This window comes from Danio rerio, chromosome 25 (assembly GCF_052040795.2).
Source record: "Danio rerio strain M-AB ecotype USA chromosome 25, GRCz13ab, whole genome shotgun sequence".
NCBI lineage: Eukaryota > Metazoa > Chordata > Actinopteri > Cypriniformes > Danionidae > Danio > Danio rerio.
The window spans coordinates 31,241,280-31,269,233 of NC_141045.1; the positions used below are offsets into that span (position 1 = coordinate 31,241,280).

Genomic DNA, 27,954 nt, shown 5'->3' on the forward strand with positions numbered 1-27,954 from the left:
CTATTGTACTGAAGAAACTACACAACACAGCAAAATAGTAATATGAAATCAATGACAAACGTTTTTTAATAAAAATATTAAAATATAATTTTATTTAAGCATGATGATAAAAACAAAACTGTAACTTTAGTACCGACTTCACATTTTCAAGCGGACTTGGCAACATGAGCTATCTTCCGCCCCACGATGATAAAAACTCATGTGGAGCTTGTTGAACGTTATTACTAGCTAGCTTGATAGCAAAGAGCTGCAGATTCCTATACATTCCTAGTAAACAGAGGAGCATTTCATTAACGAGTGTACAGTAAGTAAACTGTTTCTTCCGTTCGTGAACTTGTTGTGAACTTGTGAACTTGTTCCGTTCGCTGTTTCATTCCTTGAGTTGATGTTTTTGCAGCTTGTTCGAAAATTGTATGTTACGGAATGTTTGTTTTTTTGTCAATAAGTTTAACCTCCGTCGGAGAACCAGGCAAGCCTGGTCATTTAAAACAACGTTTTAAAACTTTTTCGACTAGAAATGGCACACTTGATAAAATGGTTTCAATGCTTTTGAAAGCGACCGTTTCCTGTAAGTTTATGGTTTCGTTTTGATCTTCAGCTTTTTGTTCATTCGATAAGTGGAAAAACGTAGAGCGTGTGATGGGTTGATCAACGCATCACTGTTTACGTTAAACACCACGGTTATATTATAGTTAATGTTGTAAAAAGATACCTGTAAAGTTACCACAAAGGTTTAACTATAGTTCATTCATTTACTGAAAGTGATGAATCTTTTGGTTATTTTGGCTGTATTAATGCCATTTTTTTTTAAATTTAAGAATTCTGATATTTAAACATTTTTATTTATGTTCCTTAATCTACTAGACTTGAAATACGCTCGTTTTCCGGATGTTTTAGAACTTCCTATTCAGTTACTTATGGGAGAAATTATTAGAAACAATAAACGGCCAAACTAGGCTACTTGCTCTACAAACAAGTATGTGCATGACTGTACAGACAAAGCAGGATAATATTAATATCACAAAATCTGTGTACATACATAACCTATAAATCATATGAGAGCATTTGCTATATGGAAAAAGTAACTTTTTTTTTTTTGTAGAAAAACATTAGTGACATTATTTAAAGTAGGATTCCTCTGATTTACCCTGTAGGGCCAATGCTCTGCAGAGTTTGGCTCTAACCCTGATCAAACAATTTTACCTGCGACTTTTATAAAAAAAAATAAAAAAAAGAATAGTTATTTATTTTTTTTTTCTCTCAAATGATCCTAAAAACATTAGCTGTGTTTCCATCTAAAAATTCGAATTAAATGTATGCGTAAAACTGGAATATGGCATGAAAGACTTGCGAATATAGAAGCGTTTCTATCCGAGTCAAAGCGAACAAAATCGTCGCTTCCTGAATAACTGGTGCCAGATATCAAAAGTAAAAATGGAATTTACTGCAGTAGGAGAAACTGCCTGACTTTTTGAAATGTATTTAATAAATCAGAAATCAATGCTGACACTCAATGAAAGTTGTGGCGTTTGAAGTCGTTTGATGCAAAGCACAGACACTCTTGACTGTCCTGTAGGTAATTAATAATATAATAACACTAATACTGAAATGGTTAATGTGTTTTAGAATGGCCAAAACAACATTTCAGATGTTTTACTATGTGCTCAGTTTGCTGGTTTGTAAATTAACACAAATTTTTATCATCACATGATCTCTTATAACATTTTTTTATGTGCATACAGTAATTTTTTTTCAGTAAAAGCGTTTCCATCGTAGTTTATGCACATCTTCTTGAAAAAAAAGTTTATCCTACTCCGTTATGTGCCTACTAGGGCTGCAACTAACGATTATTTTAATAATCGAATAATCTGTTGATTATTATTATTATTTTTTTATTAATCGGATAAAAAAGCATTCATTTCCAACCCTTTATTCAAAAAAATAAATCTAAATGTTTTTAAATGAAGATACATACTAGACACATGAAATAGCTTAAGAAATCGCTTAACCTCAAAATTAAGTGATTGTTAGCTTAAAACAAGCAAAATTGTTTGCCAATGGGGTAAGAAAAATTATCTTAAGATATAATCTCAAACAGAAGTTTTCAGCATCACTTCATTTTCTCTTGCCATTTTTCTTGTCTGGTCTTGATGGAAGATGTTTTAGATATTTAAAGTGGAAACGAGACAAAATACTAGGAAAGAAACGTTTTCTGCAGTGCAGCTATACATGACTACAGATGTCAAAAAGATGGATCCAAAAAAGGCAAGTGAATAACAATGTGTATTTAGTCTTGCAATGCAAAGTAACTCTACTGCCGCTGCTTTACTGCTGTTATTAACTCTCTTTTTTTTTTATGTGCATGTCCAAAATGCAGATAAAAATAGATGGGTAGAAACATAGCTAATGATTAGCATGCTCAGATGTATTTGTTTGCGGTTAAGGCTGATTTATACTTCTGCGTCAAGTGAATGTGTATGCTACGGCGCAGCCTTTACGTGGTTGCACAGCCCTCGCCATTTTATTTTAAATCAAATTGTGTTTACCTTATGTTAAAAATTGTTGCACGTCTGCCGGTTCCTGCCTCAAACTGAGTGAGTTTAAGCGCTTGTACATTAAGGATAGCGTTTAGAAAAACAAAACACCTGGAAAGAAACTTGGCACAGAGGAACATAACCTCACTGCCTGCTAGCGTTTCGTACATGCTATTGCAGAACAACACAAACAATGCACAGAAGTATAAATGGCTTCGCGCAAGGCATGCACCGTGGGTCACGCTAATCACTCGACACAGAAGTATAAATCAGGCTTTAGAGCTAAACTCTGCAGGAAAGTAAATCTTGTGAGCTGGATTTGAGAATCCCTGACGTAAGGCTTAAAAGGCCAAGAAACTCCCCATTTCAGCAGGGTGTTTTCACACCTCTAGTTTGGAAAAAGTCAGGAAAGTGGGCGTGTTTAGCTCTGTTTAGGTTGGAGTGTCGGGGGAGGGAAAAGGGGAAGGATTTGAATAAAAAAATGGAAGTTTCCATTTGTAAAACCAAACACACACAGGGGAGAAAGACAGTGACTGTGTCTAAAGAGTGGAGTGTTTGATACCGCATGTCGTATAAGAGAAAAAACCTCTGCATTTCTCTGTTACTCAGAAGCACTCGGTAGGTCAGAAAGCCATGTGTGTGTAGACAATCCTGTCACAAAATGCGGTGAAAATTAAACACAACAGTCGGCTAAAGTTTGATGGCATTCTTTACATGTTTATACTCTGAGAGCAGGGGTCCGTTCTTCGTACCTCGCTTAAATGATCTAAGATGATTTGGCAGATCCTGGATCTTTTAATCTTGATAACTGATCTCTCGCTAATTTGGTTCTTCAAACAAGTTCGCGAATCAGATTAGAATGTCTGGATAAACTGATCTGAGATCGCTGCGTGTGTTGTGAAGGACAGATCTATCGATCCTTGAAATCATGATCAGCAATGCAACGATTGGCTGACGGCACAGCTGCGTAATGACATCATCTGATTAATATTCAATTATCCATGTGAGCAAAATTACATCAAATTAGCAGTAAACGGTTTGTTAAATATGACACGCGATAACCTTTCACATTTGTTGTGAGCTGCAGGCTTTACACTGTCATGTGTCAAGTGTATCATCATGTATTTCAATGCAAAGCAATGTATTTAGTTCTACATTTAGAAAAGATTTCTTTATTATTGTAGCGTTTTTTTAATCGGTGTAAAGAATAACTGGTTGTTTACAAAAGCATTTTCATATTGGTAAAGGCGTCTGCAACTTTTGTGAAGCATCAAAACACTGGCATATTAACTATCAAATCATGTTTATGACTGCATAAATGTATTATTGCTTTTAAAAAAAGTGACATATTGCATTCCTATTATACACAATTTGTACTAAAGCGATCTAAAAAGTTCATATCAATAAGTTTTCTCTTTGCACCACCAGGTGGCAGTCTTTGTACTTTCATTTCGAGGGTGCAGATTGCATAAGTTTTATTAATATGTATAACTTTATTTTATTAATAACTATAACTTTATATATATAGTTAAAAAATATGTACCATTTTTCCAAGTATATATAACTACTACTGTAAGAAAATATCAGAATTAGGAACATACTTTCTGTATTATCTTTGCTTGAACTGAGCCGATCTAATCCTGTTTATATGAATTGAACCTGCTCCCGATCAGGTTTGACCTAGCAGAACTGTTGCTATGACAACAACTCTCGGATCAGCTTTGAAGAACGAAACGATCCTGGATCATGTCAAATCGTCAATATCTAAATCCAGCTAATTGAGTAATCCACGTACGAAGAACGGACCCCAGCTCTTACAGCAGAAGTCCATAATATTGTTGTGATATTAACATAAATTTAGTAACTTAAAAATCATTTTGACCTAAGGTCTGTCTTTAAACATTGAAAGAGTACTGCTGACGATACAAACTATAAATTTGCCATCTAAATGAACAAAGAAAGAGCACTGATCGCACACACTTATCCTTATCTGTAGAGACAGGACAATCAACACATACTGGAGCTGCGTGTTTTTTTTTTAAAGGAGACGAGCAGTAAATCCGGATTTCGCAACTTCCAGATGCAAAAAGGTCTCGAGTAAAGAATGTTCTGTACAAACGTATTTCTGTCACGTGCACTGATCCACACGCGAGTCCGTTGTGCTCTCATGGCTGAAAAATGATAACAAAACCTTCGTTGCAGCATGTTATAAAAGCAGCACTGACGACCCGTATCTCCAAACAATTCCTTTTCTTTTCCCACTTCTTTTGCATGTGTCGTCTTTCTGTCGTCTGAACACTGTAGTTCGGTACAATCTTTGAAGCTAGCATGCATATTAATGAAGTTGCACTGCTTACACAATAGAGCGCGCTGATTAGTTTAAACCATGTCTTACTCATGAATTAACGCAGCACACTCAGAGACGTAATACAGTACTCGCAGGTACAGACGTCCAGTCTACATGCTGGAATACATACTAAGATCTAATGGCCGTGATGCAGCTTCAAAAATTAGTTTCAAACCGGAAGTCCGAATTTGCTCAAAATAATGCAAAAACGACCAATTTTCACTTTTTAGTGAAATGTGTCCTAATAGTGTTTTTAGCAGCGTGGGACACGTATACGGCTGTCAACAGCTCAAAAAATGTGTTTTGGTGTTTTGTGACTCTTTAAAATTCTGAAACCTTACACTTAGATGGATATGATCAGGGCACATCATGTTCCAAATTATCATTGTGTTATCATTGAGCCAACACTTACAATGGTGTTGGTGTCTTTCGTTTGAAGTGCAGTGGACATCAGAAGGAGGGCTGTGAGGAGTGAACTGATAAGGACAGAAATGCCCTAATCTCTGTTCTGTTAACAGCTGGCTTTTAGATAAGTTTTTTGTTAATCTTCTGTGAAGTAGGCATCGTTAAATTCACGTGTTAATGGATAAACCATTTGACATTATTTACATTTGAAAACTTCAGTGGTAGTCCAACACGTTTGAGTAGTAGGTGATTTCAAAATCTAAATTTCCTTCCTTTTTTTGCATCAAGCCCCTATAAACATACAACAGAAGAAAATCATCACTGTGTCTGTCACTCAGTACTTCCTGCCGCCTTGCTACTTCAGCAGTGAGCCATCCTAGGCTTTAAACAATATAGAAAATGAAAGTAAAGCTTATCATCAATCATCTTTTCTTCATATACATCGTAGCTTCTACATTGCTAAATTAGATTGTTTTAGCACATGACACAGCACTGCAGCATGTGATTTTTATGTTCATAAGATTGCACACAAAGTTTCTGTTTTCGAAACGGTTTTTATCCGTCACGTCATGATTGGGATGACCATATGTAAAATGATCATATTACATGCTCTCTTTGTGCAAACAAATTGTAATGCAGAGAGTGTTCACAGAGCTATTGTGAACATCCTTCCTGAAATGTTATTTATAAATATAAGAAATACAAAAGTGCTGTGCTGTCACAGTCTTTGCTCTCCCATTATTTTCATTTGGATACTTTCTATATTGCAATAGTGGTACTTCTGAAAGGAGGTGTATTTTTATTTATTTTTATTTTTTTAAAGAGCCCCTATTTTACATTAAAAAAGGTCAAATTTAATTTTAGGGGTCTCCAACAACAAGCTGGTATGCGTGCAAGGTCAAAAAACACTTTCATTGTCTTATAATCTGCATTTGTTTTGACTTAATTATCCCAGCGACTCCCATTTAAATCGTTCAGCGATTCATTTGTTCCCAACCCCCTCCTTAGCGCGAAGCTAATCTGTGCTGTTTGGTCCGATGACCCAGTCTGTTGCGATTGGTCGACAGCGTTCAGCACGAGGCGGAGAGAAAAGGCCACCATGGCTATGAAATAGCAGCTAGAGGGCATATGAGAGCCCAACTCAGAAATGGAATAAATGAATGCAGTTAAACATCAACATATTGCTCTACTGTTAAACCTTACCCCAAGCAATAACAACACGCATTCAGTATTAATTCACACAGTGGCAAAAATGTTAACTTTTTTGGAAATTGGCCGCGCCGCACGTGTGCAGGATTGTGACCTTTGTAAAGGCAAATAGCAGAGGATCGCCAGCTCAGAAAGGCATTTAAATCGGTTAAAGAAGGAACGCGCATCGTGTTTTTAAAGGTTCAGGACACCCTGGAGAACTTTTTTTTGTATATTAACAGATGTGTGTGTGTTGAGCATCAGTTAAGACAATGTTGGCACCTGTCAGCTTTAATTGTGGGGAAAACTGGATCATTTTGAGCTTTTGTCAGCTAATTTCAGTTTCCGGGTTTAAAATGATTTTTGGGGCGGGATCAAATTCGGCGACGTATCGCAGAACTGCAAGTGCAATGATGATGCGTCGGTTTCTCATTATTATTCATAGCGGAGTTTTCTCATCCTATGAGAAGAGCCAGCTGCTTAATTATTCATGAGAGCACGTGCTTTCCGAAGGCAGACCTGCCAGTTTCAAGCAAGCTGTGAGACACAGACCCACAGCACGCAGTAGCCGTTCATGAAGGCTCGTATGTTTTTGTTTCCATGATCCACGGGGTTTGTTGCATGTTTTTTCCCCGCAATCCTGTCAGGGCCGATCATATAGCAAAGCTGTGTGTGTGCTGCAAGCATTTTTGTCTGGAGAGCAGTGCGAGAATTGAAGAATGGCGGACGTTGACTTTTATCAGGAGTTCGTTCACATTCAGACACATAAATAGACAGGTCAGGAGACCTGCTGCACTGAGTCTGCATTCAGATCTATAATTTAGACCCGGGGATCAAGGGAGAATCCTCATTTATAGTGTTTACATGAACACACTTATCTTTATAATGATATATATTGTGGTTATGTGTATATGAAATTACGAATAACAAATGTAGCAGGGCATTAAATGACTGTTTATTTCTTTGCATTTTAACTTTGTGAACTATAAACTCATGCGTCTCCTCACGGTTTGTCTCATTTTGTGAGCTAACTGTCAAAAACAGTTGTTCGCTCCCCTTCTCCCCTGCTGGCCACGCCCACTCCTGCCCGATGCTCACGGAGCTCCACGCCCATTAATCGTGCATCTTTTGAAAAAATTCTGAAGTAGACTTTAACCGAAAGTGGGGGGTGTCATGGCCCTTTAATGTTATTTTGGACGCGATATGTGAATAGCCCCATACAGATTTAATCTGAGACATACAGTACAATCACTAATCTTTAAAAGATACGAGCTTACAAGCCATGCTAAACGATTACAAGTTACAACACACAATTAAACACATATTTTGCAAACTACAGAAAACCCTTTTCCCTTTAGCAAGGGCAAAATAGAGAGAGGGCGTCGGCGACATCTCCTCACTTTCGTCTGTGATAATCCCACGCGCGCGTGCATATTTGGAGATGTATTGTATCGACGTCAGTGCGATCCAACAAAAGATCTTAACCCAACTCCATTTGTTTATTTGACTACGAGTCAAATATTTCGCTAAAGAATCAGTAGTTTTAAACATGCTGCACTTTTAGATTTAAAGGGCCATGAAACCCCCTCGTTTCAGCAGGGTGTTTTCACACCTCTACTTTGGAAAAAGTCAGAAAAGTGGGCGTGTCCAGCTCTGTTTAGGGGGGAGTGTCGGAGGAACTAAAGTGGGAGGGTGTGGGAGTGTCTATTTGGGCACGCGTGAGTTTCAGAGTCAAAATACACACACACACACACACACACACACACACACACACGCACACACACACACACAGACACACAGACGGGAGAAAGTGATGGTGTTTAACCTACATGGACATCTGTAGTCGAATTATTTGCCAAATTATCAAATGGTGGACTTTAACTGCAGTTTGGCTCTTTCATTCAGGGAATTCATTCATGTCCCTCGCGACAAACGAGATATTTGATTCGAGGAACTGCTTTAAGCGTGTATTTTTCATGCAATGTTTGATACCACACGGCGAATGAGAGAAAAAAAACCTCCGCATTTCCCGGAAACTTAGATGCACACGGCAGGTAGCGTCAATAAGCCACGTGTGTTATTCCGGTCACTAAATGCGGCGAAAACCCTACACAAGTTTAAAGTTTGGTTGTGGTGCTAACATGTTTACACTCGGTGCAATAGTTAACTTAGTTCGATACGAACAAACTGAATAAACAAAGAGCCCTGGTCGCTCACTTACCAAATCTGTAGAGACAGGACAATCACCAGCAACTAGAGCCGCGTCTTTATTAAGAGAAAACTACAAGAGAATCCGTATCTCAGCGTTTGCAGATGAGAACAGCTCTCAGGTAAACAATGTTCCTCCTTAGACACGTAAGTTATTGTTGTCGAGCGTCGCGTACACTGTTAATCCACACGTGACTCCAGCTGAGATCTCACAGAGAGAAAATGAAAACGAAACTTAACTGCAGCAAACAATAAAAGCAACACTTCACACTTGTTTTGCCAATACAACGTGGTGTGTCTGCCGTTTAAACACTGTGGCAGTAATGAATATTAATGAAGTTGCACAATAGAGCGCGCTGATTGGTTTGAACCAAGCCTTACTCATGCATTAATGCAGCACACTGTAAGACGTAATAAGACACTCTGGCACAGACGCACAGTCTGCACGCTGGAATACACGCTATTATGTCATGACCGTGACGCAGCGGAAGTACGAATTTGCTTGAAATAACGCAAAAACAATCAATTTACACTTTTCAGTGAAATATAGGTGTCCTTATAGTGTTTTTAGCAGTGTGGGACACATATACGACTGTCAACAGCTCAAAAAATGTGTTTTGGTGTTTCGTGACCCTTTAAAACAATCTCTGAGCACCACTCTTACACATCGAATGAGAACATTACATAGGTTTTTAAAACCATGTTTCCTGACTCTGAGGTTGCAGTTACATTCTTGTGCAGAAGCAACAAAACTGCATTACTTAATTCAGATACTTTTATAGCTAAAGAACTGACTGTCCAGGTCAATAAGGCCAACGGGTTTATGATCATGTTTGACTTTCAGTTGGATCTTTATATTTACTACTGGGTGGCCGACCACACTGTTGCGTATGTATTAAATATAACTGAAAATTTAAATAAAATGTTTTATTTAATTAAAGTAGCCCACTTGTACGTAATAAGTACATAATTATTTTCTAGGGTTCAAACTTAATACAGATTTGACATTTTTCCTCATACTTCTGTCGGAATGGGTACAAAGTTAGCATTGAATTTCATTTAAAATGGTATTGAAGAGGTCTTAAAAAGCCTTGAATTTCATTTGGAGGATCCTGGGGGGGTACCCTGTCAACCTGTCGGCGGGTCAAAATCAGGCTAAAATCATGCAGTCTTATCTCCGCATAAGGTAATTTAGAAATCATACAAACATGTTAAAATCATGATTTCAATAGGATTTAGATTAATTGCACAGCCCCATTCTATACCCCTCGTATTCTTCTGCTTCATGGCTGTGCTGCTTAGACCGTCTTTGTAAGTTCATGCAGCTGCTCCATGATGGATTCTTTAAGCATTGAAAATAACATTAATAATTTGTCCTTGGACAGTGTGATCCTTGTGGTAATTGGGCATTGTGATCTTGTGAATTTGGTTGCCTAAAACTTTTGACTCCTGTCTTCACTTAAACCACATTACTGTGCGTTAATGCCACCATTGGCAAGAGAGCGTCAAAATAGCCAAAAGTCATCTCCATTTTCAACAGAAGCTAGCGGCAAGCTTCAGCTAAAGTGGTGCAGTGCATTTCCGAGTATCAAGGGTTAGGGTTAGTTTGGCTATGTTGCAGTTTGGTGGCAACCTATCCAAATGCACAAGTCCTCGCTTTAGAGGGTCTTCAATAAACTTTGCTTTGCTTGGGAACTTATGTGGTTGGAACCAAAGCTCAGAAGTTGATTTATTGCTTTTTAGGATTCCTAATATGTGATTCAGGATCCACACAAATCATTGTTAATGTGAAGACTTCCAACCAGCTAAAATTTGAAGGGGCAGGATGAATCAGACCAAAGAAAACCCTGTTTCCAACCTTAAGAGGTGCTTTCACACCTGTACATTGATTGATTTATTTTATTTTTTTCCATAACTGGGATTACAATTATTTCACTTTGCTCTTGGTGCGGTTCGCTTTTACACTGCAAAGTTTCTAAATGGACCAAAATGGCTAAAAAAGGGTGCTTTTACACTTGATTCAATGCCTGGACCGTACCCAAGTTCGATTGTCCCCCCCTTGCCACCTTCTCAGTTGATTTTGGTTCACGCTGGTGAACCCCGGTACGCTTGCGTCATTGAGCTGCTGTTTTGTTTACGGCTGATGCAAGATAACAGTCATGAAAGCAAAGCCCAGAAATGGAAAGACATTGCATCGCGGTCATTCTGCTTTTACTGAATCTTTTAGTTTTGGACCTACAGAAAGCGACTCTCGTCCATCTGCCACAAAAATATTATAAACATTCAGAACATCACACAGTGTCTGCAGAAGCTGTTTTTGGAGGAGATGAGCAGAAATGAGTTTGCCCTGGCTCAGTCCCGCTTGTCACCAAGTTACTAAACATGACACCAGAGTTCGCATGAACCACACCCCAGACCACTTCTTTCAGACGGACTCCGGTACAGTTCACCGGTGTGCACCCATGTTCAGAAGACACATTCACACTAGCTAAAGGTATCGTACTATGACGTCAAGTGAACCCAGGTGCGGACCAAAAGTGCTAGTGTGAAAGCACCCTTAGTCACATGCAAGTAAACTCTCGTCACAGTGGTCAGAGTTCCACAGTTTATTTTTCAGAGTCCTGTTGAGCTGTCATGCGTCCTTTATTTTAATTTATGACTGAGCAATAAGACATTATAATCTAAAAGCTGTGCTCTTAATTTTGTATGGTGACACCCACAGACATGGACACCAAATACAAATCAGGGGTAAGCCTTTCTTATACATAGCCATTGGCTTCCACTCTGCAGATCACTTGCATGCCCCCATACTGAGTGTAACCCCAAACTAGAGGTCTGCATTCCCGGGAATACATTTCCGAACAAAGCGCAGGAGCAGTCGGTAACCGGTTTAATTTTGGACGGGAGCGGGCGATCTAACAATATCGCTCCCTCCCTCATGAGCGAGCTAGCACGCGTATGTATGTGTGTGAATGAGACAGCGGGATGCTGCGTTTAACTTGTGTGCGTGAATGCGTGTGTATATGTATGTATGTGTTTGAATCAAGTGTGCTGCAAGCCTACGTTTGAGTGAAGGTTTCGGCCGTTAGATCGCCCCCTGGGGGCTGGCTGCAGTACAAGTCATAAAGCCCGCCTCCTCCGTGTTAATGAAGGAGACTTGAGCCCAAATAAAAAAAAATATTACACTTAAATGAATAATAAATGAACAATAAAATGTCCCGAAAGATGGTTCTGGTCGATTAAGGCACTGGTTATTGTGCTGAAATAGGTGCAGATCTTCATTTTTGTAAACAGTTTGTTTTTAGCAGTAATTTAATGCTGGGCGTGTCATCGTGATTGACAGCTGTGATTGACAGTTTCTCAAAGCGCGGCGTCTGAACTTCGGCAGGAGACTGAAGTAGACTGAAATGTTATTATTCGATTTCTGTGTTATTTTACCATGACAAAATGAGTTCAGCAGTAAACTATAGTTTCTGACATACATGATCCTGGTGGAACACTGTTTATTCGCTAAGTTCAGGGCTTTTTTCGGGCTTTATTAGTTTGCTGATACACGCCTAGCCACCCAGATAGCAAAACACAGTTCCGGCTAGATTCTCGCCTGCCGGAGACTTATCTCTTAGAGCTCAGACTGACTAATGTTACCTCTGCTGGACCTGCTCCGGATGCCTGGACTCACTACCCAATTCCAGCCCGAGTCAATCGAGCCAGATGCGGCGGCCGAGCGAGCAGGCGCTGCCGCATGCGAGCCGGAATCAGCCCGCGACGCCGCGAGTAAGTTATGCGCTGCGGCCTGGAGCGATTGAATATTTAAAACCCTCATATTTGTTAACGTTATTACATCCATTTGTGTTGATATGACAGCAAACGCATGCTGAGAAGTTCGGGGGGCGTAGTTGATTTTACATAAAGCGTTTGATTGGAAGCTCGACTCTGCTCATTTTCGCGGCTCCTCCTCTGGCTCCATCAGACAATCCTTCTGCGCATGTCTGGCTCCAATTTCAGCAGTCTTTTGCGACAGTTTGTGCCCGTCAAGCAGGCGTTTTGCCCTCAAGGCGTTCAATGGGAAAAAGGGCTGTCGCGTCGTCCATATTTTTTACAGTCATTGGTTTGAATGAGAGACAGAGCGTGATGCCCATGTGTGTCTGTCACTTGCTTGGTGCTTATGTGTGTGTGTGTGTGTTTATACAGACAGCTTGTTATAGGCTGTCTGGACTCTGTATAGCTGGCTGGTTTTCGGTTTTGTTCTCCCCCGACTCGTTAGCGGGAACGGGCAGTGGGACAGCAAATGCTGAATATAAGCGGGAGCGGTCGAGTTCGGGCTAAAACTTGGCGGGAGGGAGCGGGATTCAAAATTTAGCCCCGAGCAGATCTTTACCCCATTTTTTTCTTCACCAAACGTGACTGAAGGTCACTACAAGGTTCAAATAGGCATTTTGCACTATTTGTGATGATTCAGATATAACAGAGGATTTATCAGAAAAATCTACCCTCTGCCACTTTTCCAAATGATCAATTTGTTGCGATAACAACTGGGATCGACAACAAGACTGTTTTTATTAGGTAGTGTAGTACCTTAAAAACAGCATGAGAGCGGAGTAGTATGTCCGAATTTATAGAATTTGAAAAACAGTAAGAGTGAATTACCCGGATAATCTACTACTTTTGGCGAAATTCTAAAGTGTATCCCATGACATCATGTGACAGGATTCATAAATGGGAGTGAAGCGGCATAACTGATGCGAGTAGGTCGCGTGTGGGGATGTAGTACGTCCGAGCTCCATTTACACTATTTTGTTTGCCCTAACTGTGGCAGGCTCATCCAAAACAATATTCAACACGAAATCTTGTTCACTGCACATTGCGCTGTCAATGCCAATTTAAAGCCCTCCACCAATTTTAAGGATTTACACAAGAGGTTTCTTTGTTAGTAATTTTACTAGTTTTCTTTCTGTTAGCTTAATCAGGAAGTCTAGGTCTGGTGACTCTTAAATGAGTAGATCTTTGTGACCATACAATAGCCATTTGTGTACAAATTAATGATGAACTAAGCACGAGGCAGATTTATAGATTCCCTTTAGACATCCGTTACCACTTCCTCTGCACAGCAAAGAAGCGTTCTCCTTTGGTGACTTTGCTTTTTGGGTTCTCTGATCAAAATGGCTCTTGGTCAAGGTAATTCGGATCACTGTTTTCAACTAATTTGTACAAAGCCAGTTTGGGTTTGTATGCAGGCAAGTTTCATTTATGCAAATTTCAGAGTTTTATGATTTTCAAAGTAGTCTTGTCACAGATGTTTTTGCACTGCATGACTATCTGGGCCGGCTACCGAAATGCTTATCAGCTTTATTCTGCATGAACTACCATCTGGATGTACTTTTACAATATGTTTTAATTAGTTAAGGGACAAAGTTTGGCAACTTCAATGTCTTACTAAATTTCTAACAAAGTCTGATGTTGCTTGAGTTGGACTGTTTAACAAGTAGATAAATAGCCCAGGATCCATTCAAAAAATGTATTAATCTCATATGGTTTGTTTATCAATTTCAAATATTGTTGATCTTTTTCCAGGCATGTGATGATTCCGCCCCCTACATTCAGTCTGGAGATACAAGCGAACATTCAGTAGCATGCAAGCTAACTCCAAACAATCAGGACAACTGCAAAAGTTCACACCAGGAGATGGGACACCTAAAATTCTACGCCAAAACATCTACAAGCAATGTGTATCAACTAATTCTGCAAAATCCTCATATCCAGGACAAACCACCCCTGAAAATCACCTAACAAACGTCACCATCCAGCAAGCAAACCGTGAACAGAATTTGACTAGTAGCATTCAGGCAAAGCGTGCACAAGAAAATAAGTTTCATCCAATATATACATTGCCTACAGGAATTCAGGACTCTCAGATTATTCTATGGAATGTGCCTTCTAACTGCCAAATATTTGTACCTGTCCAAAACCTAAATCTCCCAGTTGCTCCCACGGATAATGCTCCTAGTGGTTCACATTGTGCCTTTAAATCAAATAGCAGTTTGTATGTGCAACAGAAAACTACCTCCTTGGCAGCTGGCCCAAATATTTCACCACAGGTTAAAGCAAAACCAATAGACACCATAAGTCGTAATGAAGCTAGAAGAGATGTAAACACTATCAACTTGAACAACAGGCAGCAACATGCAAATGCTCCTAATTTGACCCCAGGACCATCGAAAACGAGGTTAAGCTTGCCATCTGATCTGAATTACAAGCCAACAGAAAATGCATCTCAAAGTAATTCGTTTAGTGGCTGCTATAACCAGGTAACGGTTCCTGAGAAGGCAACCCATGCTAATGTGCAAGCACTTTCTACGTGTGTACAAAATACTTGGGCACAGAGAGCTATTGCGGTTGTCACACCATTATCTCCAATAGGAACCACATCTGTTGATTTTACGGACGAATCTGCTAATATTAAAATAAACGCAAGGTCTGTGCAAGATAATGTACAACATCTACCAAATGTTCCATATACTCTGGAGGCTTGCACAAATCTTAGGAATCAAACAGAAAATAAAAATGAACCAACAAGTGAGAATCAACAACCAAAATCAGCAGAGCCCAGGCTGAATGGTGGATGTGGAGCCGAAAGTCCTGTTATAACTGCCAAATCAGTCGTCCAGAGCCACTTTGCAAGTTTGCCGAAGCTTAAACGTGTGGAAGCAGATCCAGAGAAATCCAATTCAGCTCCGATGCAAACTGAGCCAAGTAAAAATATAAATACCTGCACAATCACAAATAACAAAACCAGTGAAGCGGAAACTATTCCTTTTATTAAATGGCCATTAGATCGGTTGCATACCTTAACAAACATGATGCAGGAAATTGAAAATTCGCAACAAAAGAATGTCCACAAAAATGATGCTGGGAAGGAAATCCTAAAGCTTTACTGGAATGGGGATTATCGCAAGTTTTTGGAGGCTGTCCAGACCGGCATATATGAAAATGTAATGGAAGAGGTTTTTCTTCACTGTTCTATGAAAGAGCCTGTGATATTGAGGCAAATTAAAAGCGATGCACGCAACAGAGTTATCAAGGATTTTCAGACTTTAAACCACAACGAAGAGCCACCGAAAACGACATATAAATCATCTTGGTTGAACCTTAATGAAAACGTTGACGACATTGACAAGGAATGTGGATATTCTTGGTTCTATAGGTCTTGTCAAAATTTTACAGAACCGACTCAAAACTATACAACGACGACATCAAGCGAATTTCAAGAAGCTGCTGAAATGCCATCTCCTCCTAGGTTTAAACCAACAGCGGTGGAGAACAAAGTTTTAGAAGAAGCAACAAGAGACAAAAAGAGGACTCCTGAAAACTTGTCTGTTGTTTATAATGGCCAATCTCCTTCCGCATTGACCATTAACTCATCACCAAAACATAACGGTATGGTTACAGAAAAAAACAAAAGTCAAACCAATATTACAAATACTCTGGAGGATGTGACTACCAGTGTGAAGGATTCAGATCAGCAAGATGTCCTGAATGGAATGTTCATTTCTGAGAATCAATGTTGTAATGATGCTAAAGCCAACCATCTTGTGTTACCAAAATATACCAACCAAAGTGACTGCACAACCTCCCCAAAGCTCAATCGTGAGTTTGCCTTCACCCCGGAGGAAAATTCAGCATCTGCACTTCAAAGCGCATTGCTTTCAGTCACACCTTTAGCTGAACATAATCAGGATACGGTGGAAATGAGGAAAGACGTCGGAGATCAGACAATATCAGACAAAAATTTAGAGAGTGAAAGGCTTTGCAAAAAATCTCCACCTATGACTGACAATTGCGCAGTGAAGCTTAGTGTGGATCATAAACAAGTTATTTCCCAACCAAATACTACAACACCACTGAATGGTTTAGCAAATCTGGTGAGGATAATCAAAAAACGTCAAGAATTATTAAAGTGTCAGAACCTGTCTGGAAAAAACAGCAGTTTAAAAAGAAAGCATCAACCATCGTCACAACCAAGATTGAATGGAAGTTTATGTAATACTGCTGGAGCCAAAAGTCCTGTTTCTCCTAATGGTACATTAGCCCAAAGTGACTGCACAAATCCACTAGCACTTAGTCCTGAGGCTGAAGTACAGCAGATGTCTGTGCCATTAACTTCAGAGAAAAAAGGTTCTAGTCAAATTTTAATGAACAGTGACTGTGGGACGCATGACACCATTTCAAAACCTGGTCAAGAATCTTCTGTAACCACAAACGAAGAAGAGATCGTTGAGATGGACACTTCAGCTCCTCTTGAGATTAAAGTTCTTCCTCGTGAAATGGCGCAACAATACTTTGAACAAAACATGACTACACCACCAAATAAGACTGATGATAACTACTCCCAAAAGTGCAGTATGTTTATAGAACAAACTACCAGTGAATCAAATACTGTACATCCACCCGACGGCACAAGTCCAGACAATGAGGTGGACAGTTCAGCTTCTTTTATGATTAACGTTCTCCCTCATGAAGTGGCTAAGCAATGCTTTGCTGGTGAATTCATGGAAAATGAAGTCATTTCTTCTGCTTTAGAGAAAAAGTCCTGTCTGTTAAATTCAATCCAATACACAACAACTACTAAAGGACAAATAAGCATGCCGAGGTTGGAAGAGATGGACAAGTGCTCATCCAAAGGTACTGTGGTTTCAGAACAAACTAATGGTCTTGGTGAGGCCATGGCAGGCCTGGATGGCAATCTTTCTAAAGGAACCAAAAGGCCAGTGTTGACTGGATCAATGAACCGAAGTTGCAATGAAAGTCCACCTAAACTTTATCCGGTAATCACAGAACCATGTAAAATTCTAAATGAATCCACTGTCGAAATGCCTGTTCTTGACTGTATGCTTAAGGAAGAGAGTGTTGGATGTAAGACTGATCAAATATATAGTGATGGACTTAACATGGACACAAACGAAGAGATTAACAAGATTGATGCTTTAGACTCCATTCAGATCAGTGTTCTTTCTCATGAAGCGGCTGAACTTTGGTTTGCCGGTGAGGTGGAAAATAAGGATTTGAACAATGACACTGGAGTTCATATTTCCACTAAGGACCAGGATGAATGTCAAGATCTGGAGTTAAATGAAGTAGTCGTCCTAGAAGATGTGAAACCAAAGAGGAGTTCAGGTAAAGAGGAGTTGGATTCTTTCTGTTGTCTTGCTAAATGGTTCCAAACATTAGACTTTGATAATGGCTCATTGTGCATGTGCCATGAAAAATCTGAGTTGAGTGAAAAAGGAAGTAAACCCATTCACGACTCCAGTTTAGATGTACAAACTAATGAAGTAGAGGAATGTGGAATAGAGATTATTTCTGATACCACAGAGGATTCCGATACCACAGAAGATTCTGAAATGGAGTGTTTTGAAATCCAAGAGGATTCTGAAACCAAAGAAGATGATATTCCAAAAGATCCTACCATGGACAGGACAGAGAATAAAGATGTTTCAAGATCTGAAGAGGCTTGTGCGGAAGAGACTGAAACTTCAGAGCAGACAAGAGATGGATCGCCTTTAAAATGTGCAGCAAACGCAACCCTGAATCATAATGAGATTGAGCAAGATGCCCAAGTTGCTGATTTTAAGATGAAGACCAGTAGCGTATTTCTCGCACTATATGGGTCATCCTCTGGAACAAAAAAAGAAGTTATGCCAACTAAAAGATATAAAGGGATAGAAAGTTGTGAAGACCCTCCAGAAACTCTTCAAATCACTATGACATCTAATGAGAACATTAAAGTGCAAAGAAAGTCCCCTAGATGCAAATCGGTGGAATCAGAAGCTGGTGTGGATGAAAATGTGCCCTTCAAAAACGTGTCAAGGTGTGAAAACTTGCCATCAAATCCTGTTTCTGAACTCTCCAAAAATGCAATTTCACCAACATCAATCAGAAAAATATTAAATCCAAATGCCAATGGAAAATTTCAATATAAGAAGCGAAAGAGACAAAATAAGTGTACAACGCAACAAATGTCAATGAATAAATTTGTCATCAGAGGAAAGAACGGGGTATCCAATCTACCGCATCCACTAGCAAATGTACTGAAAAGTAAATATGAGTTGGGGAATCCTGCTTTGATGCCATTGGAGGGAACTGCACTGGAATTTAAAGTATTGCCGGAGTCTTTTAACTTTCAAGATGGAGCTGAACTCGAAATGTCATTAAGTACACAAAATGGTAACTGCTTAGAATTTAAGCCTCTATCTACACATTCTGTGCATAAGGGTATCTAATGTACTGTTTTCAATTCTTGTTCCCTCATGTTTAGCGACATCAGTCCCCGACGATGATAAAGCTAAAAGGATGAAAAGTGGAGGTTCAACAGCACAAGGTATTGTTCACAAGATTTGTGGTGTTTACTTGAACTGTAACCTTTATGTAGTGGATGATGAAGTTAAAAAAACAACACATCGCAGGAATTAATTCCCATGTCTGCTATTTCATGTAAAGCCTGGGACACAAAGCTGACATCAAAGAATTAGTGGCAACCAAAACTGACTCGGTCACCTCATGTTGGCTTCAACTGGTCCTGTCTGGACCAAAAAGATGCGTGTGAATGTATTAAATCACTAACGGCCAACTGAAACGAGCATGAGCAATGTATCTTTCCATGCCTGCAGTGGTCTGCATTGTCATTTCAAAAAGCGAAATCAGAACTAGTGCTGGACACATACAAACTGTAGTGGAGTGGGTATTATTTCCACAGTACGTCTATCACTACAGAGGGATTCACTTGTGCAAAGATTTTAGAAATGCTAAAAAGCAACATTGTTTGCACTTTCTTTTGATTTGCATCATTTGACTGACTTGGTTCTTTCAGTGAGACCGTGATCTCTCATAGAAGGCTGATGCCGATTTTACATAGAGGCTGCATCTGAAATCGCCTACTACTCAGTAGGTGCTGTATTTGAATTTGAATTTACTACTCGACCGTTAGAAAAATATGTTCTATGTAGTATGAATGGAACTCTTGATATACTACATAAGCCATTTTCAATGTCAATGCAAACGTGCGAATAGACATCCTGCGGCGCGATACGAAAGGACGATAGCGAATTGCGCGAATGGTGCGGTGCGAATTGAGCGTTTTGCATGTTTGACGCGCGTTTCGCGCGAATTGCTTGAGTTCAAAAGTCTGAACTTTAGCGGACATTCGCGCCGCGTTAACCAATCAGTAGCTTGCTCTTGTGGGGGCGTGATTGTGACATACACCTGTTGTTGGAGTCCCGGGGGAAATCCTCCAGCCGACACTGACAAAAAGTTAATCAAACTGGGCTCGCTCAGTCAGAAGCACCGCTGAAAGCCTCCGTCATCCACGTTAAGTTTCTGGAGGGGTTTATGTGCTCACAGAGCTTCATGCACCTCTGAAAAAATCTAGTGGACTCAGACACGGTCCTAAACGTACCGACGCTGTTTTTCAGTCTTCATAAATCACATAAACACTGTAAATTTCTCAATAAAATTCATGTTAGCCATTTAGCTATAAAGCTAGAGTCACCGGGCAGACAGAAGCCCTGCCCATCACGCGAGTGCGTCTGTTCTGAAGTGAATTTGACACGTGAATGAAGCGGGGTTTGACGCGCGAATGAAGCAAGTAAACTAAAATGTTCACGCGGCTATTTACGCGCGAATAGCTCGTTGCCGGAAGTAGTTGGTCATCTGGGTACTTGTTGCATACTGTTTTTTGAATTCAGTAGCTGTCTTATTTCAGAGGCTGCATCCTCCGAGGGATGCATTTGAAGGATGCTTTGTCATTGCAGCGCAACAAAGGCTATCTCATTTCAAAATAATTTGATGGCTCTTTCAAATGCATGCTTCGTTTCCCAGGTAATTAAGGATACAATCGCTGGATCCTTCGTGACCTCGAACATCCTAAGATTCATTGAGCACTGATAATGGGAGGACATTTTAAAATGCAAACCCCAGATTAAATGTATAAATTAGTTTTAATTTTACTTGGATATCTAAACCTGTTTAAAAACAAAGTGTATGAAATTTCTTACTGAAGAGTGATTTTATAGACCGTTTGCATTTTTATGTGTAAATGTATGGATCAAAGCAACTATAATTTTTTGTTTTGTAAACCTTGCTTTGCTTTCAGATTGCTTAAAATAAGTTTTAAAATCTCTTGGTCATTACATATTTTATAACCGCTTCTTAACGACAGCTGTTACGATTGCTAGGTGACGAGATCTTTCTTCTGTAGGCTAGAATGTCTCATTTCAAAATGGTCGGTTCAGCTTGTGTGGACTTGGAAGGACTTAACTTTGAAGTCTGCATCCTTCAGAGGATGCAGCCTCTAAAATGAGACCCAGCTTATGAATTTGGACATATTATGGCTCGTTTCCACTGACTGGTACAGTACGGTATGGTTCGGGTCGGTAGGGGTCACCTTTATCAGGCTTGCGTTTCCACTAGCAAGGGTACCCTTTTGGTGGGCGTGGTGTATGACAAAGTTTCAGTCGAGGTCATTTTCGCTCAAATGTCTACAATAAAGCTGCACAGGTCGTTCACATATCATATGAAAAGCACTTCTCACAAAACAGACACTTTACACACATAAACACTTCTGTATAAATCTTTAATACTAACTATTCTATTAACAGGAGTTGTTTATAACTGCAGATCAATGACGGTGCGAAATAGCCTACTGTAACGTCTGTAATTATATTAAATAATAAATAATAAATAAATGAACATATATTAACACATACAGACCCTTACAGTCTCCGATATGTTACCAACTACAGAAGAACTACTCAAAGCAGACATTTCGTTATTAATTAGGTTCAAAACAACACAAAGTATAACCTACAGTCAGTGAAAACCTCTCATCTGTGTCTAATCTTCAGCAGCACATGAAGCCTCTGTTAGAGAGACATTCCATCATTCCCAGTTCATATTAGTCCAAAAGGTGATAATAAAGATTAAAACAAGGCAGTTTGTTCACGTTTGCTGAAGAAATAACGTGCTCCTTGGCTTCGCCTTTTTTTTTCCGCGCTCCACTATCGCGTTTGTCCTTTTTTTTTCCTGAATGTGTCACTCTCGTTTGTCAGCTTCTCACAGGATCGGGTTTCCAAAAGCTTGTCAATAATCAAGTGCATGTTAATATCATCAGCTCAAGAAGTTTGTTATTTTAGATAGAGATGCGCGGCGAGAGCAAAGAAGAAAGCGAAACCACTGGGGATTCAGACTGGCTCGTAAAAAACTACGCGGCACAGGATAAATCCGCTCTTCTCCATGGCTTTGTGGCTGTTTATCATGACGACGACAGGGTTTTTTTGCAGGATCGACCATGGCTGCATATGCATATATAATTCTGCTGTAATCTCTCGCTGTGTATTTCAAACATGGCGGGTCCTTTGTTTACATTCTGGCTTGTTGAGTCTACGAATAACGTATCTCTGTAAACCAATAGCGTTCAGCTGCGCGTGTAGCTCCACCTTTTGGGACCCTTTCTGCAGTTTGGGACCCTTTTGAAAGGGTCCCGAGAAAGTGGTACGGTTTGGTTCTGGTGCGTCTTTTGATAGTGGAAACGGACATAAAAGTGTACCAAACCGAACCGTATCGTACCACTCAGTGGAAACGGGCCATTACTCTGCTCGCATACTGTTTTTAGCATACTATATTTAGCGATTTCAGACGAAGCACACTCCCTCTGATATTAGCACCATGACAGGCGATGTATGAAACACAGAATACAAACTAGCTTGACAGATTCTCAATGGCTGACCATTGGCTTGGTGTGTCCCAGCCTTAAAGGGTTAGTTAACCAAATGCCTTTGTCCTGAGGGAAAATCGACCTCCTGACATGGGGCAACAGGTCGTCAAACTGGGACCGGCTCAGTTCAAAGTACCGCTGTAAGCATCCGTCATTTAGGCACAACTTCTGGTGTGTTGTTACAGTGCTGGGTGTACCTTGAAAGGATCTAACTGGCCCAGACACAGCTCTGATCAGCTGTTTTTCTCGGTTTAACATCTCATTCGAAAGACTGCACTTACTGAGCAGTATAAAGTCCCCATCCATATACTAGGGTGTTAGGACCCAACCGCAGTTTTTCAGCAAAACCTATGTTGGAATATCAAGCCAATTCCATGCGTGGTTAATAAAAAAAGGTCTGTAGAGTGTTTTCTTCAATGTCAAAAATATTAGTAATTTATTACATACAAATGAATAATTTGATGACAGAGCTCTGGGTTGCGTTACCCCAATGCAATACAAGAATTACATTCAAGAGGTTCGCAACTAACATACATTTCCTGACTCCAGCATATATACACAACTGATATTAACAGGTGGAGTTTAATGAAATTCGTCATTTGTCAGTCATTGTTCAGTCCTCCATTGGCCGCACCTTAGACATACTTCCACTTTTTCTACAAATTCTCTGCACAACAAAAAAAAGCATACAACTTTCTGTGCTCTGTGTTCAGTTTTAACACCTCTCTTCAGACAGGAAGTTTCTGCAGAGCTGAATTTAATTTTGGACCCACATCTATCTACTTCTGCAAAAATGCTAATTAGTATGCACAGCACTCACACACAACAGTAGAAGTTCAGTTAATATATGACCCTTACATGACCAATACAAATAATTTTTTGATTAAAAGAAAAAGAGACAAAAATAATATTGAAAAAAGATTCCTATTTTCCAACACCTAGCTTTTCTATGTGGTCTGCCATCCAGGTACTGACCTAGCGCAATCCTGCTTAGCTTCAGTGGGTGACCATGTGAGAGTTGCATAGAGCTAGCTGCCGGTCAATCTAAAATTGTGCATGAAAGCATTGTTGATGCACTAAGATATCGAACTTAACTTAATCAATGACATGATTGTAACTGCACCGTAAGGCCAGTGTAGGTTTATACAAGAAATGTAATTGTTCCATATTTCCTTAGTGTTTACATATTCATATTTTCAAATTTAAGTTTTATTTTCCTGTTATTGGGATGTCTCATATATGCGAGACGTTACTGGAGAAATGATGATGATAATAATAATAATAATAATAATAATAATAATAATAATAATATCTCTCCACATAAAAAGTGTGTTGTACAGTGGATTTTTTTGATCATAGAAAGTCAAATTTTGTTTACTATATTTATTGGGTTAAAAATAATGCTAATTATTCAAATAAGATCATGTCCTTTTTCGTAAATACCTTTATAAAAACCTTTATCGTTAAAGAAATCGTTACCGTGAAATAAACTTTCTCATAACGTGACATTAACATTTTGGTCATACTGCCCATCCCTAGTCCCAACTTGTTCAAATATCTTCAAAACAGACCCTATGCCATCAGTGGTTCATGAACACGTGGCCTAAATTGACAAGGAGAAGAAACTGTTGAATAAAATCACCGTGTTTGTTTTATGAACTTATATTCTCATTGCTTAATAATATCCTGTTTTATATAATAGTCTTGTTGGGGGGCCGAGAAAATTTACTGAATATAATTTGCAGAAGTAGTGATGCTCCGATTGATCGGCCGATATTGGCTAAAAATAGCTTGATCGGCTAACCCCAAAAGTGCCGATCAAAGAAGCCGATAATTTGACGTAAATTATTTGCACTGCTTTTTCACAGGTAAACAACAGCAGAGCGGAGCTTACCAGTTGCAACACGAGTTCCCCAGTCTTTTTTTAAGTGTCCAATAAAGACATAAAGTTAGCCATTTGCAATGTATGTCGTGATAAAACCCCTTTTAGAGTAACCTAATAAAAATGTTTTGTCGGACACTGCACAGTAGTCTGCACTATAATTAATATTATAATTTATTATTTTCATTCTTAATAAAACTAAACAATTGATAAAACGCAAAACCCTTTTTAATGTTTGCTTTCATTTTGACATTGCTAACAGTTGTAATAAGAAACATCCCATTATGCAGCAGCAGTGATAAGTTGGGACACTTAATTCCTGATGATCAGCCTGCCAAGTCAAGTTTACAGTGTCATAAATGCAATGGGTATAGTGCATGAGTAAAGGGGATTTGCCGCATCAACCTCGCTGCATGTAGGCTAAATAATGTTTAAAAATATGCAATACAAAACTTTAAACATTAATGCTTTTTTAAATAAAACAAAAAGAAATAAGTAAAATATAATTTAAACCACTGGTCTGGTGCTGATACTTTATTGTTTGTAGCGAGAAGAAAGAAAAAAAAAAACAGATGAAAACCTGGCCGGGGAGACTGCATGGATTATCTGTTTTTCAGAAAAGATCGTAGACACGACATTGTGAAGGCGTTTATCATACAAAGCAGTTCATGTTTATGATTATTATTATTAACTAATATTAATTGCATATTAATAACTCTTCTCTCTCTAGACTTTGTTTTAGGGCTTGTTCTTGTCGGCACAATATAGCCTAGGCTTATTGCATGTGATTTATTTATCAAGTTATTTATCAATTTTTTTTTGTGGAGTGGAGAGAATATTATTCACTGGCAAAATATGTTCCTCCCGTACCACCAAGAAATAAAGTATAGCCTACCTTAGTTAAATTACCCTTTATGTAAAAATTAAGGAATAACTTATAACTTAATTAAATATTAATTAATAAAACATCCGTATAAACGTGCAGGTTTATTTTTGAACTTTCTTTAATAAAACAACACAATACTGATAAATATTGTAGTTAAATATTAAATAACTTGAACTGATTGAAATCGTATAATAATGATTAAATGTTACATTTTTAAGAACTTAACAAATAGCCTATATGGCTCTTTACTAATCAGTAATAGTATAAATAGTAATAATTATAAGAAGTACAAAAATATTAGCCTGCTAGTGACAATATAAGTCAAATGTTTAAAAAAAACAGCGTAGGTTCTCTCCACCTTATGTTTTCTGTTTATATTTTAAATTCTTTGCCAGAAAAACTAACATGGGGACTTTGTACGGTTTAAGTGAAGACCTAATTGGGATTATAATGTTTCCAGCAATACACATTCAGACGGTGTGCTTGTAGCGCAAATGCGCAGATCCTGTTTCTTGCTTCTGTTCCGCCTCCCGCATTTCTCGGAAAGCACAACACTTCTACACTGCGGAGCGGCGCATTCTTAACTACCAAATATGTTGCTCCATTTCTTATCAATGTCTTCCATTTATCACTTTCTCTTTTGTAACTGGCCATTTCTGGAAAAGCCTCTGTGATATCTGACCGAATAGCTGGGTGCTTGCGTTTAGAAGTTGATTATAGCCTATGTGGCTTATTTTTCCGTCGCCGCCATCAATCGCCACTAGGTTGCATGGTTCGGGACCCGTGGAGCTGCGCATCGATGGATTTTCTCTTCAGTGTTTGGACTCTCAGCAGTGAATATTAAACCACACTTTAACACTCAAAAAAACCTACAAAAGCTTATGATATAATAATTGGTTTACCTTTCTCAGTCGGCACGAATCCAAAATATTCTCAGATGCAAGGTTTCGTTTTCTAACAAGATTCATGGTTGAACTTGCTGAATCGCGGCTAATGTTATATTCTAACAGAAATGTAGTCTAATAGCCTACTTGGCAACATAACAGTAATTTGTGTTTTAAAGTGTGTGACATCATGTACTACTGAAGTACTGTACTGTAGTATTCAACTTTCATGTAGTATATGATCGCTGCCGCCATCTGCAACCTGGTCTATTGTACAATTACTAACAACCATGCTACTGAATACACCCCCCTCTTCCCCCGTTTGTCAACTTTGTTCCTCTGATCTCAGATCCCCGGTCTCCTAGAACTTCAGAGACAAATGTTGGCAGGTATAATCTCGAGCAGGGGTGCCCAAACTCAGTCCTGAAGGGCTGGAATCCTGCAGATTTTACCTCCAACTTGCCTCAACACACTTGCACGGATGTTTCTAGAAAGCCTGGCAAGAGCTTGTAGCTAGCCCAGTTGTCTGATTGCAGTTGGAACTAAACTTTGCAGTAGACCGACCCTCCAGGATTGAGACCCTCCTGGTCTAGAGCTGTGTTTCTCAACCATGTTCCTGAAGGACCACCAACACTGCATGTTTTGGATGTCTCATTTGTCAGACCCATTACAGGTCATTCAGTCTCTGCTAACGAACAGATGATCTGAATCAGGTGTGTTTGGTTAGGGAGACATGGCAAATGTGCAGAGCTGGTGGTCCTACAGGAACATGGTTGAGAAACACCGCTTTTGACCACGCCTGCCAACATTTGTCTCCAAAATTCTGGGTTCCAAGCAACAGAGTTGATGAACAGTGGGAGAGGGGGGTGTATTTAGTAGTATGGTTGTTGGTAACTGTACAATAGACTGGGGTGCAGACAGCGATGGCCATGGACCATTGTTGTCTGTGTAGGACGAGTGCTCTCAGATTTAATCTAAAATAACAATTTGTGTTCGGTTTGGAACGACATAAGGGAGAATATTTAAAGACAGAAAATATTTTTTGTAAACTAACACTTTAACATTGTAGGAGGGAGTTTAACTTCTCTTTAGGAATATTAATAAATATTTAATTATTGTAATGTTACCCTAAATCTGCTTGTATGTCTACAGGTGTGTGGAGTTTCAGCCCCTTGAAGAAAAAGCGCACACAGTCCAACCAGGCCACAGATGTCATTGGTCCGTGTAGCCTCTTTCAAGAATTCAAGAAGAAATATCAGGAAAAAAGGGAAATCACCTTCAAGCAGACTTGAATTGCAAAGAAAGACCCTTTTCCCCCCGATTAAAATTGAAACAAATGGACTTTTGTCATGTTTTTTTACTTCCTGTAAAAACAAGATACCTCAAATGAAATGTTGACACATTTTTAACTGTTTACATGAACATGAAGATTGTGATACATTTTTATATGCATTATTTGCACGATGGTCATCCAGTTCAGCGGTTGCTAATAGCAAAGTTCTCCAGTATTTGTGAGACTGCCAATTCTGAAAACTTGCTGTCATGAAGGGCCTTTTATTTTGTATGTTATGATGTTTGTGATTCTGTTGGTGTGTAAAAATGTGAGTATTTTTGTAGTTTTGTAAAAGTATGTTGTTTTTCTTTTTAATAATAAAACACTTTGTAATACCTGTAGTTTTACTGTTTTGCTCCTGTTTTTTTAAAGCCTGCCAAAACATGATTCATGTAAAATGAAACATTGAAGAAATGGCTATATTCACTGACAATGCTGTGAACAAGAAAACTCATTTGTATGTATTTTTAGGGTTGATGTGTAGGCTAAGTCTTAAGAAAAGGAAAAGGGGGTTTCAAGCAC

At 39.1% G+C, this 27,954-nt stretch overlaps 1 protein-coding gene across 3 annotated transcripts; it reads left to right on the top strand.

Moving 5' to 3' along the window:
- The first annotated feature begins 220 nt into the window (after window positions 1-220).
- si:ch211-106e7.2 lies at window positions 221-27,773 on the top strand. Of its 3 annotated transcripts, NM_001442413.1 has the most exon segments (5): window positions 221-304; window positions 2,158-2,265; window positions 14,254-18,903; window positions 18,995-19,057; window positions 27,252-27,773. In NM_001442413.1, coding segments are annotated over 3 exon segments (4,794 nt in total). In that variant the 5' UTR covers window positions 221-304; window positions 2,158-2,265; window positions 14,254-14,312; the 3' UTR covers window positions 27,392-27,773.
- The last annotated feature ends 181 nt before the right edge of the window (window positions 27,774-27,954 follow it).

Bases quoted from the DNA above. Each gene is read 5' to 3' on its own strand.
- si:ch211-106e7.2 (XM_087310268.1), top strand. From the start codon at position 14,313: ATGCAAGCTAACTCCAAACAATCAGGACAACTGCAAAAGTTCACACCA. The intron at 18,904-18,994 runs GTAACTGCTTAG...CCTCATGTTTAG, and splicing joins GTCATTAAGTACACAAAATG to CGACATCAGTCCCCGACGAT. The intron at 19,058-27,251 runs GTATTGTTCACA...GTATGTCTACAG, and splicing joins TGGAGGTTCAACAGCACAAG to GTGTGTGGAGTTTCAGCCCC.